The sequence below is a fragment of the Kryptolebias marmoratus genome, linkage group LG15 (assembly GCF_001649575.2).
Source record: "Kryptolebias marmoratus isolate JLee-2015 linkage group LG15, ASM164957v2, whole genome shotgun sequence".
NCBI lineage: Eukaryota > Metazoa > Chordata > Actinopteri > Cyprinodontiformes > Rivulidae > Kryptolebias > Kryptolebias marmoratus.
Window position 1 is genome coordinate 1042921 of NC_051444.1, and position 15164 is coordinate 1058084.

A 15164-nucleotide genomic window follows, 5' to 3' on the forward strand; every position below is an offset into this window, starting at 1 on the left:
TGTATGCTACACGCCTGTATGCTACACGCTAAAACCTGTAAGCTGCAGAACTGCAGCTAGAAGCTAAAATTAGCCAATCAGTCGCTTCGATGAAAAAAACAGAAGCTAAAGCTTCTAAAACCTAAAAGGAGCAGAATGGAAGCTAAAAGCCGGAAAGGTCCACTCCTCTAAGTACCAGGCTGTATTTTGTATTTTTGATTAAATGTTTATATTTTGCCACACAAACGGAGTCAGATAAAGTTGTAAATCAAAGCAGACGTCAGGTTTTCTGTCCTCCGACACTCAAACCCCAGGGCTTCGCTGTAATCATGCCGTCATGCAGGGGACATGTCTCCGTCCGTCCCCACGGACTGATTCACCCTGCAGCTCTGTCCTTTCTGACCGCGGTGAGACCACAGATGGTCCTCCTGCAGCTCTGGACTCCACAGACTCGACTCGAAGCAGCGGCGCCGCTCCTGTTTACACTTTACGCTCCTGGTTAATTATATTATGTTGGAGGAGAGTGAATAATCAGCCCACGGCTGACTTCTGAATGATTCATCACGGTGATGCGACTCTTAGCACTGAACCCCGATCGGCCATCTGCGAAACTATTTGCAGCACTTTGTTTGTCTGTTGCTTTTTCCAGGGAAAGCAGGAGCTGTTGTGATAACAGATGTGAGATCCATGAGGGCACGAGGGCCGTCTCTGTGCTTCTATTACAAACTAAAAGCAGCAGATGTTGTTTGATGACACAGCTGAAATTTAATCTGCAGCCAGGTGACCCCTCACACCTCCTGGTAATTACTGTTTTACCACGCTTGTTCAAACACTCACGCAGCTAAAGGAAAATACTCCTGTTGAGCCAGAGAGCGCTCAGGAATCAGATGTTGGCCATGTTGACAGACCTGTCAGACAAAGAGCCCAACAATGGGACAGAGAAAGGCCGTCTTTCAGTTCTCAGGTATCAGGACGTAATAAACTGATCCTGTCTTTATCAGGTTCTAAATCAAGAGAACAAAACCAGAACCGATTCCACCGAGTCGTTATTTATTAAGGAGAAACAAAAAGTTCAAGCTGATGGAACTGCTCCGCTCACGCCCATCCCTGAGATTTTCTCCTCCTCCGCCTTTAATCTGGCCCACAGATGCAGCCCGACTCCATGAAACCAACCACACACACACACATCTGCTCCAGACACCACGAACTGCTGCTGGAAAACATCTGTAACATGAACCCAGGAAAGAAAGAAAAAGTCTGTTGAGTCGTAAATGGAAAAGACGACGCAGGGGAAAGTGGTGGTTTTCCCATCGCTGCTGCAGCACGGCTCCTTTTTCCTGCTGCGTGCACCGACACAAGAACTCCGAGGCACGTCAGAGTTTTCAGAGTTTGGAAAGAGACGCGTGGCCCCGTGGCCCCGCGGCCCCGAGGCCCCGAGGCCCCGCAGCTCAGCCGGGACTGAAACTCAGATTTAAATCGTGTGTTTTATGATCAGACGTGGTGTCAGAGGAGCACAGAGCTCCAGTTTGATGCAGGAAGATGTTTTATCTCAAAGTTTCTCATCAGCAGCCGGTCAGGAAGAGTTTGTCTGTTAACAAAATATCTCACCAACCACTGGAAGGACCAACCTGATTCAAGATGGCCGCTACAGCCAATCACCTTTAGCACATGAAAATGGCTACAACTCATTTTACAGCTACTGAGCTAAAATTTGGTGTGGTAGTAGCTGAGAGTCGTCATTTCTAATGTTGTTTTCAGCTGTTATTAAAACCTTCAGCTGGTTCGGCTAGTTTTAGCTTTTAATTACTGCGTTGCTGGTGTTAGCTTTTAGCTGCTGTTCTGCTAATTTAGGCTTTTAGCTACTGCTTTGCTTTTCTTCTGATTGTTTTAACTTCATCAGCTCAGTTTCAGGAATCAGTCAGCTCTCACACCTTTGCAGGAAATGCACGTTTTTAGATAACTTTTGGAGTTACCTCGATTCAAGATGGCCGCCACAGCTGACTGACATCAGCCAAAATAAAGATAGTTATAAGTCGGTTTTACAAATATTGAGCTAAGGTAGTAGCTGAGAGTCATCCTCGACACAAACCCTGACAGATTGTGTGAAACGTTATTTTCTAGATTTGACGATCTCAGCTCGGTGCAGCAGGCGACATGCAACCCTCCGAGGGAGAAGATGAGGTGGGAGGAAGATGAGGTGAACCGTGCTGATTGTAGTGTCTTCAAACTGTGGTCGGAAAAACCAGTTCAGCGTAAAACATCCAAACAGTTTAAGAGTCAAGCGTTCGGACGTTTATGGAGCAATCATGGAGCGAGAGGAAGACGCAGGAAGTAGATTAACTGCTGGAATATTTTAGTGCAGGAGGTCAAAAGAAAGAATGTAGTTACTGAAAGTCAGCCTTAACTGTGTGTGTGTGTGTGTGTGTGTGTTTCGGTGCGGACCACAGTTATTTCCTGGTTATTAGTTAGCGGTGAGCCGAGCGAGCAGCAGCACTTTGGTTTTACACTCCAGCGTGTCGTGCAGAGCGAGGCCAAAGCTCACAGCACATCCACTTTTATGACTCCAATCACAGCGAGAGCAACCTTTAATTTAGTCGGCTGAAACCCGGTTAACCTTTGCCTCCCTAACATTTGTAACGCCGAGTTATTTTCTCATTAGGGGTTTGTTTTATCTGTCCTCGTCAAGAAAGGAGAACAGAAACTGACGCGTGGAGAGTAAGACGTGAATATGGCCGCCTTTAAACATTCAGCCTCCTTTACAACAACCAAGAATCCAGAAAAAAGGCCGTTTCTGATTGGAGAGCAGAGAGAACGTTTCCTGATCCCTGCAGGAACCGACAGAGACCGAGTCCAGGGTTCCCACTTCTACATAGACCCAGTTAGCGTGGGTAAACTAGTAAACAAACCAGGAGGCCAAAGTTCTGGGGAAACTGCCAACGCTGCGACATGCAAGCCTTTCAGTGTGTGTGTGTGTGTGTGCATGTGTGTGTGCGTGCGTGCACGTGTGTCTCTTTGTCAAAACGACGCCTCGCCGTGCTGAGACTTGGCCGAGTTCTGAGAGAGGAGAGACCAGAAACGCTTCACTTCCTCACCACTCAGTCCTGAGGAGAGACGGACAGAGAGGACAAAAAAAGACAGAGAGAGACGAGTCAGTCCTCATCCAGCTGCAAAGAGACACGAGTCAGTCCCTCATCCAGCTGCAAAGAGACAGTTAAACTACAGTTCTAGCTTTTGGCTATTGTTTTGTTCATTTTTCTTTTAGCTACAGTTTGGCTCATTTTAGCTTTTGTTTTGTTAAATTTAACTTTAGTTACTGTTTTAGCTTCAGACCTGCTTTATTTGTCTTCCTTCTCCTGATCTTGACTGAAAGGTGTGAAATGAAGCTGATAGAGGATTTCTCCTCTTTTCTTTCTCAGATAGAAAGTGTTGGGAGTTCAGGTCTGTTATTATATTTCTCTCTGACACGCATCCTTCACCCTGGCTTTCCATAAACAACCGTTTTACTTCTAGGAAAGCTCAGAGTTTGATTCTTTGTTCAACAAGTCGTTCGTGTCAGTCTGTCTAAAGTCTTGTTGCAGTTAGCATCTGTTCCCAGGTCAGCAGCAGCCGAACAAACTAAAGAAAAACGAGAGAAATTACATTTTCTGTAAAAATACAGACTGTTTTGAAAAATATAAAAGTTACAAAAAACAAAAGTCCCAGCAGCCATCAGCTGAACGAGCCGAACATTTTGATGTATGAACGGCTAAAATAACACAAAGTCTGCTGAAATAGTTAGATTGTAAAAATGTATGCAGATTTTCCCAGAACAGCCTGAATGCTGACTCAGCGTTTGAGTCTTTGGTCTCATCCATGTAACAGAAGCAGAGGTGTAGCGCAGAGAAGAGGTCGAAGGTCATGCTCCTCACAGGACTGTGCCCTCTAAGATGACCTGGGTACCAACCTCAACTCTTCATGTCTTTATAACCAGTTTGAGATAAAAGCTACAAACGTGCAGCTCAGATCGCTGCCTCATCTTCTCGTTTCTGTGTCGGCCGTGAAGCCGTTGGCAGATTAATCAGCCGGAAGTCTGACGCCTCTTCCTCCATTAGCTCCGCCTCTAAAACTCAGAGACAAAGAAGGAGAGGAAGGATGGATCAGATGAGGCTGAGAGTCCTTCCCGGCACCAACTCTGAGAGCTAACAGGTCGTTTTAAACCAAAGTTTGACTGACAACATCAATTCTCATCATATAATAATCCCAGGATGAAATTTGACCTGAAAGGTGGCGGGCGATATGCATGTTAGGGTTTATTTTTACCTGGAACAGTAAATGAGGAGGCGCCAGCATCAGACATCTGCAGGATGAGGAGCAGAGAACGGCCTCCACGCACCGAGTGTTGGTTTCTGAAGTTAACCTCGCCTACGTTGTTCCGACAGAAACCAGGCAGAGGTCAGAGTTTGTGCAGACATGAGTGGGTTCAGTCTGTCTGAATAATTTTAGCTTTTCAGATTTGAAAAGAATAAATAGAGCTTTTTTCAAAATGCCTGAAAAGCAGAACTTGTTTTCTGTTGATCTAAATACACAAAAAATGGAGCTTTTTAAAAATCATCAGCTTGTCTACAAATAAAAAAGTTGCTATAGATAAGGAAATAAAACTTTCACTTCCTAAAATTTCATCAAAAATATAAGAAAGTATCAAAGATTAATGTTTATTTCGTCTTCCTGATATTATTGTATTTACAGTAAAGGCTCTACTAATTTAAACCAACTCTTTGAGTCAAAATATGTTTTTTTGTTTTTTAATGTAACTGTGTTTTTCTCACCTGCAACCAGGAGAGACGGGTGATCATGTAACGGCTTTAACTTAAGCAATTCAACAGATATTTAGCTCAAACTTGGTGTGGTAGTAGCTGAGAGTCATCCTGAACACTAACAGACTGAGCAACATCTTAGTTTAAACTTTGGCGGGTGATATGCATTCCTTCATGGAGAGACAACCATAAATGCTGGTTTTGACTTGTTTGTTTATGTTCTTTATCTTCATACTTACAGTATTTTTGACAACATGAATGATTTATACTTTCTGCAGAAATAAGACATGCAGACAGAACTAACACCTGCACAAAACATGACTCAGCATAAAAAACATCCATGTGTGCTGTTAAATTTCTTTTGCACATTTAGCAGTTTGTGTTTTAGCAAGCCAAAGGAATCTGAGGATCATATATATTCTGTAATTCCTGCCTTTTCACCCCCAGCGGAGCAGCTGTAACCCATATCTTTTAGTCTCAACTTTAAATGATCTATGAAAGAGCTGTGAACTCGTTTCACACGAGCTTTAAACTGAGTTATTAATTAACTTTAAAGCTCTGAGTGCTCCTCTACATCCCGATCAGCTGACCTCTGTCTGACCTCCTTCAGTACAACTCTGACCTTTAAACCTGCACAAAAACATGAAAGCTGCATGTTATTACTGCAACACAGGTCCGCCTGGTGGGCCGGACCAAAACAAAGTCTTATCTGGACCCGGGCTGGATGGTAGGTTTCAGTAGAAGCTGCTCCTGCATGCTTTCAGCTGGTATCTCGACTGTTGGTGAATAGTTGGCAAACAATGTTCCCACAGAGTCTCTAAAATGTCTCAGTGTGTTTGCAGAGGTTCTCAATTTCCTCACGAATATCAGAGGCTTGAAATCTTGCTGCTTGAATTTTGAACACGTTCCAAACGTTTATGTGACAAATTTTCTCTCAAAATAGTTGCAGACTTGTTGCAGAGGTCTCGAACCCTATCTCTGTTTAGTTTCAGTAGTATTTTGGTTTCTGCACAGAGATCTCTGAGAGAAAACCTCTGCAGCTTCGGCCCCAAATGTCCAGGACTAAAAGCTGCACTGATGTCTAATAATTATTTAAAACTGGTCCAAATCTGCTGGTCTTCATTTCTGAGGTGTACTCCAGCAGGTTAAATCATAAACATGGTGGCAGCTGCTGAGGCGGGTACGATGCGTACGGAGGTAGACAACAAAGTAATGTGCACGACCAAGAATAAATTTTTACAAGCCGTGCACCAAACATAAGTCATGCTTGTCAAAAACAGGCAGCTCAAAATGTAACTACCCCTCTGGCTGCAAACTTATATTTCAGTGAGACTCAAACAAAACAATTAGTCTATTTTCTCTCAATTTTATGTTGCCAGTTAGTCTCCAACAGTCCCAATGAGCTTCCTTTAGATTTGATCCTCTACTCCTTTTCTGTTGTGGCAGTTAACAAAAAGCAATTTAAAAACATATGTGCACCCACGTCTAGATGAGCGTAGTGACATATTTGTTCCTTCTACTCGTCCCAGATGTCTAAAGTACCGTTAGGCCGCTAATGATCACGTATAAAAACATGTAACCACACATGTTGAAAATGTTCCAAAACCACATTTCCTATGTGCTAAAAACACGTTGCCTGTACTCGTTTTCAAAAGGTGAAAGTGTGTTAAATCAATATGATGTTCATGTGGTTTTTCTACAAAGGTTTAATGAATTATTATATTTTATTTACTTTAAATTTACATTTAATTTGGACTTTTGTTGGAGAGTACATTCTTTACCTCGCTGATTTTTAATCGAAGACCGCCGCTCTTCACTGCATTTTGTCCAGCTCGGTTTCTCTCTGTATAAATCATATTTTGGTCTTCATCACTTATTTTCATGGAGAAACAAACACACATACATTAGAGCAGACTGAGATTGTGCAGAGGCGGCATGTCTGAATCATCAGAGTCGTGATGGAAGTCAAAAATACTCTCGTATGAAGCCTTTGCAGGTCCACAGAAAGGAAAAAACAAACAAAAATGACCAACAATAAATTCCATTTCTTGAAACGTCTCTTCTTTTATAAAGACCTGCACATCAGGAATTTGAAAGTGCATGTGCTTAAGTGACAGAGAAAAAGTTAAACTATTCAAGAAGAGTTTTTCCTGCAGCTCTGTGGTACCAGCTGGCACAGCTCCCCTCCTCAGTCTTCTGGCCTCTCAGGCCCGTTTAACACAGCAGGCTATTAAATCCCAGTTTACTGTTGCCCAATGACCCACTCCATTGTTCGACTTAAGCCTTGTAAAGGCAGTCAGAGGGGCTTTGCTGCAGCTCCGTATTGGAAACCAAAAGCAAACAAGTGGAAGTCAAGTTGTCACCCTTGTTGACTCTTCTTGTCTGAAGAGCGTTTTTCCTGACATGGTGCTGATACAGCGTTAAAGCTGCTGATGGATGGCACGCTTTCTGAGTCAGAACTTTTTCAGAACTTCTCGTGTGGATGAAACTCCGTCTGAAGGCTGTCTTTACAACACACCTGAGACCTAAAGGAAATTAAAGAACATGTCTGAAAAGAAAAATGTCTGGAAAATGATTGCCGTGTTAGCTTTCACAGAGTTTTAAAAAAATGACCTGGCAACCGTTTCTTTCTGAGAGGGTGACGCTTTCAGAAAACACTCCTGTCTGTGGATGGAAAATTGGTTGCAGATGGAAGGAAAAAGTTTGGGGAATATTTCTGATAGCTGTGAAAAGCAGAAATGGGTCGTCCGTCAGCAGCCCTCACTGCTTGGCTGTTTGAGGTAATAATGTTTAGAAGGATCAACAGATGCAAAGCAGTTGTCAGTGTAGTAAATATATGACCATCTAAGCCCATCCTGACAGGAATGAATGTGGATGAACACCTGTGTCTGTTGTGTAAGCACAAAGCCGGCCATGGTGTTATGCATCTCCGTGTTTCTGGAAAATCAGAGAAACTCTCCTGCTTCTGAGCTGATCCGGTTTGTCCTCACTGAACACACAAATGTTGTCATTAGTGACCTCAGACAGGTTTGCTGGTGTGTACCTCATTTTTGTTACTTTTTTAGGATCTTTTCTGGTATAATCACCGACCTCATCAGGACTAGTAGTCCTTATGGGGACCAAAGTCCAGTCCTGATATGTTGGGACGTTATTTTTGTTTTATGGGTTCGATTTAGGGCTGTGTAAATCGAGTTTAGCTCATGGTTGGAAACATGTTGATTATGGTTATAGTTAGGGACAGATAGTCAAAACAAAGTCCTAATGAAGGTGGAAATACAAACTTGTGTGTGTGTGTGTGTGTGTGTGTGTGTGTGTCAGTACTTGTTTTAATGCAATAATGGGTCCCAGACTTGGGGCACCCACATCTGGGGACTTTCTGTTTAGATTCTGCTCGGGTACAAACTGATAACTGACGGTAAAGTTATGGTTTCAGTGTTATGAGTTGGAATTAAGGTTTTGGAAGAGCGTTAGGTTTTCAGGTGTGAAAGCGGCATGTAAGCCAAATCCCATTTTCTCCGTTTAGCCCTGCACCTCTCTTCAGATTTAGAGATTCAGAGCTTTTATTGTCCCTAAAAGGAGAAAATGAGATTATTGCCTACAAGTCTGAGTTTGAAGAGCCAGGTTCCCTTTGATGCTCATCAGAAAAACTTCAGACACGTGTAACCAGGGGTGGAAATTATCACCCGCCACCGGCCAAATGCGGGTAAATATTTGAAGTGGTGAATTTGATCAACACACACGCCACTGTGGCGGGTTGGCAATATGAACAGAAAAGGTGTTATTTGTCCTCTTGACATATAGGGGACAGCAATGTGCTCGAGTTGCTGCTGTTACGTCGAGCCGTGTTCCCCCATCAGATACGGAGAGCGGGGTGTCAGCTTCACACAGCTCTCTCAGAGCTACGATGCCCCTGCGTCTCCGTTCATGTTCAACGCTCGTAACCGCCGCGCTGTGCTCGCGCTGCAAGGGAACTACGGAGACCGTGAAAGGTCAAACAACTTGTTTTGGCGAAGTTAACCCACTGTTTTGCTAGCGTGATAGACAGACAGACAGACTCTGTTATGGACAATATAGACTGTGTGGACAAAACAATTAATAATTAAAATAAATAATGACTTATCTATTAACAGAATTGTTTAGAGGGGCAAATATTTCTCATTAAAAAAACAAAAAAAAACCCAATTCTTTTAGGAATATAATGTGCTAATATTAACATAATACAGAGGAATAAACACAGTTAAGGACTTGTTGGTAAATTGTTTTTGTTCCATGTTTTAGAGGCGGAGCCGATTATTTCAGACGGCTGAAATATTTGGTTCCTCCCTGGTAACTTTTGCAAAAAAAAAAAACCCAAATGTCTCAAAATTCAGAGGACTTGTTGTCCGTAATGAGAGGAATAAACACACTTAAAGACTTGTTGGTAAATTAACTGGTTGTTGTTGGAAAATAAATTATCTAAATAACATTCGACCCGAAAAAACCTGAGAAAACCAGTGTAAAAATATTACAACAGTTCACTGCAAACCCATATGATGCACTCGATCCACTACAGATTACATGCAGTCTGACACCAATTAGGTGTTGTGATGAGAAGCTATTTTATTTTCTGTTTTTCAAGAGTAGTCAGCTTGTAGGGCACCACAACTGCTTCCACCCGCGTCGATCATCATCATCATCATATGAAATAACTTTTTGTCACAACAAAAAATAGTGGCTGGTAAAATATTTGAGTGGCTGGTAAAAAAACAAAATTTTTAATTTCCACCCCTGCGTGTAACCCTGAGTGAACGAGCAAAGAGTAGGGGTAGGGCGGAGTGGTATTCAGCCATAATGTCAATGACAAGTCTGTTTCTATTCCCTTTAAATTGTAAATAATTTGAATATAGCTGAAAACAAAATTTGGTCAAAATTGGAATTAATTAAAGTAAAAGTAATTTAAATCTTATTTAGACGTTCATATTTTAAATGAAGGTTTAAATATGAGCAGAAGATCCATCAATGTGATGCCTCGCATTCATTTTTAATGCCAGAAGGCATTTAATGCACTTTGGTAGCATTATTTTGGAATTTAATCAGGTTCAAGCTCTTTAAAAGTCAAACCTGCCTCCTCTGAAACCTTCCACATAACAAAAAATCTTTTTCAATTAAGACGATGATAGATTTGCATGGATTGCTAATCACTAAAAAGGTTTTTTTTAATGGACACAGAAAAGATTGAGTCATCAGGAGCATCAGGAGTAAAAGCAATCATTCAATTAGGTGAAGCTTGTGTGTTTTAACAAGAGAGCATCTTAGAAGTCTTTAGTGTTAAGCATTGCAACAATGTGAGTCCAAAAAATCTGGAGCCACCCTCTTTGGTTAAACCAAAACATTTTGAGCTTCAACTGCAAAACAGATGTCCTTCTTTTGATGGCAACAGTGGCTCTATTCAATAATCAGCTCATTCAGATTTGTTTTTTGACGCTCCTCGCTGTTAGCTGCTAATATCTCATTCGTCTAGTTTCTCTGGAACGAGTTCAACACAAGCTTCAGGAGGGAGTTTTAAACAGCCAGTGCACCACAGAAATGTTCATATTACTATGTAATTTGGTGTTTATAAGTTTACACAAACACAAAATCCGCCCAAGTGTCAGAATCATCTCACTTAACATCCAAAGAAAATCTATTTATCCTTGTGGATTGACTTTATAAAGCTAGGCAGGGATGTTACTGTTAGCTCTTTTTATCTTAGAACGATCAAACGGAAACTTTAAAATATATAAAGCAGAGTTTGCTCAAACGCAGCACAGCCTCATGGTTCACACTTCACTCTCAGTGGCTTATTGATCACGTCCTGTTTCATCTACACAGGTGTGCAACATGATCATCATTACCTGAGACCTGAACTGAACCTAAGTCCAGCGGCCATGTTGTTTTTAGAGAGAAGAGGCTTTCTGCTGCAGCCCTTCCAAACAAGGCTTCATATGTATCAGTCGGCTCAGTGTGGTTTGAAAACTTTAAATAACGTTTGAATTCATTCTAACCCCGAAGCTCAGAATAAAACATTAACAGTTTGTGACTCAAATGGAACCAAATCTTTCCCAACGGGCATTTCTTGCAGAACGCCACCTTCAGCAGCTCAGGCTTGGCTGGTCTCCATGTTCCACACTGGATGTATGTTCTGATGCACTGCAGCAGAAACTGTTGACTCAAGCCTCTGAAAACATCAGGCGGAACAAAGAGAGACTGTCTGGTCAACAGCCTCGGCCGGAGAGGCAGCGAGCACCTTACTAATCCCGATGTTAAAGTAAACTCCACAAACTCCCAAAACACCCTTATGTAACCGCTTTGATAGGCCACCTCTACATCAGCAGTTTGTTTTCACTTATTTATTCCCACCTGCCACACAGAGTACCTTTCCAGTTTGTGAGAGCCTAAACATTGGAGGACAAGCGAGGCAGGAAAAATAATGAGCAGGTAGCAGGAAAGGTAGGAAGCCGTTTTCTGGCCCTCTCTCTTTTGACAGCTTGGACTCTTCTCTAACTCGTTCTGACACTCAGGTTCAAGCATGTCGTTCGTCACAGCCTCTGGGTGACAGGCTGTGTGTGACTGTGCGAGAAAGCTTGGACTTCTCAGTGTCTTCATGTGCAATCATCCGCCCTCACTCACTGTTTGTGGTAATATCTTCAGCCAGACTCTGAATCACCCACCTCCTCAGAAGAATAATTGGCCTGCTTATAGCGCTGCACTTTAAAGCAGAAACGAACTCTTCAGTCATTACTTCAATATAAATTACTCAGAATATTGAAGGATCTTGAGTTTTTATTGAGCAAAAGGGAAATTAGATTCATAAGCAGGTATTGGTTGGATCCCAATCATCGATCGGACGAGGCCAGCTTTATGAGCCAAGCTGTCGCCTCTCGGTGTGCCGGGGTTTCAGAAATCCATCCAGTTTGGTTTCTGAACATCAGAGGCTGCGTTGAACAAAGAGCTGCTTGATGGAAACAGGAAATGACAGCGACAAAGAGAGCCTGTTGATGAGAGGCGCAGATCTGACTCATGAAAAACAGTTTTATATCCTGCAGTTGCAATTCAAATATCATGGATACTAAGGTGTTGCTGTGCTGCTGTTGCTGTCGGGGGTTTTTTCACCTCGAGCCACAAAGGTACCGTGTTTTATCATTTTTTTAAGAGCAATCTCGATGCTCTACCTCATTTGATTAGACTGATGTGTAAAAACTACAATTTGTTTAACTTTGTTTAAGGTTTGCTCCTGGCTTCTTATGGTATACAGTCACAGTCAGACATTTCCATCCTCTCATTATGGATGCAAATGTTATAACAATTTTAGGCTCCTGAAGTGGATGATTGCCTCTTTGTACCGGTCAGAAGACGAGCCGCTGTGTTCGGACTGATCTAAACCAGCAAACAGGGAATTAAAAAGCATGAACAGCTTTAATAGAAAGATCCAAATTTACTTTGGTTACAGGTTTGAGTTGGAAGAAGCTGGATTTATCAACTTTTTATTTGTTTCAGTAAAATCCAGATTTTTAAATCAGGTTGAAGTCGTAGATACTTTATGTTATGGAAGAGTTTTGGTTTGAAGAAGCACAAAAGCTAAAAGTCGTTACCACTTTACAATATAAACAATGTTTTATGACTGATTTTTAAATGTTTATTAAGGTTTTTTAAAGGATCTACAAGCTCATGAAGATAAAGCATTAATAAATCCTTTATAAATTATCTACATTCATCATAAAGTGGTACCAAAAAGTCTAATTTCTCAGGTTATTTTTTTGTTGTGAAATGATGTAACACATGATAATTAAATCAAAGTTAAATTTGATTAAACTCTTCTTATGAAGGCGTCGGGTGACAAATTCAGATTTTATGTATTCGGGGGAAATTGTAGACAAAAGAATTTGCCTTATTTGTTGTTAAATGTCATGGTGAGCTAATTGTGTTTCATGAAATGTCATTTAGCTTCAGCCACATGAAATGTCACGTCTCTATATTCATGTGAAATGCCACGCGCTGTGGTGCAGCATTTAAACTCTTTTATGCGTTTGTATTCAAATAGTCAGACGATGTGTTAAATATCTGTTGAATCCGGTGAAAGTCAGAGGGTTCACTGCCTCGCTGTCTTCGGATGAACATGTGGAGGAGGAGGAGATTGACAACGTGCCCAGGCAGCGAAGCCTCTTTCCTCGCCTTTAATCATAATAAGAGTTATCTGGTGTGTAATTTGAAGCTGGGTGGCACCTAAATAAAACCTCCTGTCCACCCTCCCACTCCTCACATCCACACAGACACGTCAGCCGGCTGCCATCTCCGTATGACGAGGCCTTTCATGTTGGCCTCTGGGATAAACTGTGACTGCAGCGGGTCGCAACATAAAACACGGTTTATTCTGGGCCTTATCAGAATACAGCTGTTTGATGTTATCCGTTCCTCCTGTAAGCGGCGGAGTAAACCACAGCCACCGCCCTGCAGCAGAACGCTGACATCGACCTCCTCCTCATCATCATCATCATCACCATCCTGGTTTTCAGTTACTACTAAGAATGCACCATATGGAGCGCTGAAAAATAGTTGTTTCTCCAAGAATGTTCTGAAAGTTTTCTGGACCATTTGCCTCAGTACTGTGCCATCACTGTCTGAGGCAGAAACTCAGATATAAATCAGTGTTTTTCCATCAATATTAGGACGTTTGCTTAGGATGAAACTTTTTTTGGCAGAGCCTGAATGAAAGGTCAAAGCAGTGTTTGTAAAAACTGGAAGGAAGGAAGATTAGTTGGGGCTTTTTTTTTGCAGGAGGTCAATCTGAGTTTGTCTCAGATGGATTTCAGCTGTTTAAAAGCAAACACACTGAATGCTAAAGGCAGCGGATAACCTCTGAATATAAACAAACACAGAAATGATCTGGATTCTCACAAGAAACACGGCCTGAAACATCTGTATCCCCTACAGCTAACTGACCCTAACTCAAAAATGTCTTTGACTGTGTTAATTCCACAGATATTGAGCTAAAGTTTGGTGTTTCAGTAGCTGAGAGTCGTCCCCAGCACAGACTCTGAGCACTAAAGGTGGTGTCTCTCTGAGCTGGGACTACTTCAGGACGGAGGCTCCAGAAGTTCTAACTTCTCTTGTTTGTCTTTCCTCCTTCAGGACAGGAGAACTTTAACTCCCGCTCCCTGGCCATGCAGGCCCAGAAGAAGATCTTGAGCAAGATGGCCACCATGGCGGTCGCCAACATGCTGACGGACGACACCAGCAGCGAGATCCTAGACGAGCTCTACAAGGCGTCACGGGAGTTCACCAAAAACAAGAAGGAGGCCCACAAGATCATCAAGGACGTCATCAAGATCGCCCTGAAGATCGGCATCCTGTACCGGAACCACCAGTTCAGTCCCGACGAGCTGGACACGGTGGAGCGCTTCAAGAAGAAGATGAACCAGGCGGCCATGACGGCGGTGTCGTTTTACGAGGTGGAGTACACCTTTGACAGGAACATCCTGTCGGAGCTCCTGCTGGAGTGCAGGGACTTGCTTCACGCCCTGGTCGAGCAGCATCTCACAGCTCGCTCGCACGCACGCATCGACCACGTCTTCAACCACTTCGCCCGCGGGGATTTCCTGGCCGAGCTGTACGGAGACGGAGAGGAGTACAGACTCTCTCTGAGGAAAATCTGCAACGGCCTCAACAAACTGCTGGACGAAGGAACACTTTAACCTCTCAGCTTCTCCTGGCGCTCCTCCTTCTTCCTTCTCACCTACATCACTTCTGTCTTCCTGTTTCGTCTCCATCCTTTTCCACAGAGGTTGTTGGAACATCCAGCTGCTGTGGTCCACTGAGGCATTTTTTAGACTCTTTCTTCTCAGTGAATCACTGCTGCAAACCTGGACACCCTGTTTCACACTGTATGCATCTTACATCTCCTTAATGTGCTAAAGTGTACTGTATCGACAGCCAAAAAGCCCTTCAGTAGGACGTTTGGAAGATAATCCGCCGTCGTGTTTTGTGTGAGTGTGAGCATCACTTCAGTCTGTTTGGGATTCGTTTGTGTAATTTGTTTGTACAACTTTGACATGTTCCTGAAAAAAGGGTGTAACACTTGTCTTTTATTAAAGATCTCCTTAAATCATTCTCGTTCAGTTTTTCTGAGTTTTATGTAACCTTCTTGTTGACTGTTTCCGCTTTTATTGCAATAATTGTTATTTTTTATTCAGCATATAAAGAAACGTTAGAGGTTTAGCCCCCTTTCATGCCAGAGTTTTAAACTAAGATCATCTTATGATGAGAAGGAGGTAGTTGTTGCTGTTTTGCTCAGTTTTTGTAATTCTGCACAATCTCACCTTTCTGCCGTCAATAACGACAGTTTGACCATCAGAAAATGTCTCCAGAGCTAAATAA

At 42.5% G+C, this 15164-nt stretch overlaps 1 protein-coding gene across 1 annotated transcript in view; it reads left to right on the forward strand.

The window, feature by feature from the left end:
- The window catches only part of tnfaip8l3 (tumor necrosis factor, alpha-induced protein 8-like 3), a 19131-nt gene extending 4234 nt beyond the window's left edge, over positions 1 to 14897 (forward strand). The window contains exon 2 of the mRNA XM_017440071.2: positions 13920 to 14897. Coding sequence (XP_017295560.1) covers positions 13920 to 14482 — 563 coding nt within the window. The 3' untranslated portion in view covers positions 14483 to 14897. The remainder of the gene's footprint in view (positions 1 to 13919) is intronic.
- The last annotated feature ends 267 nt before the right edge of the window (positions 14898 to 15164 follow it).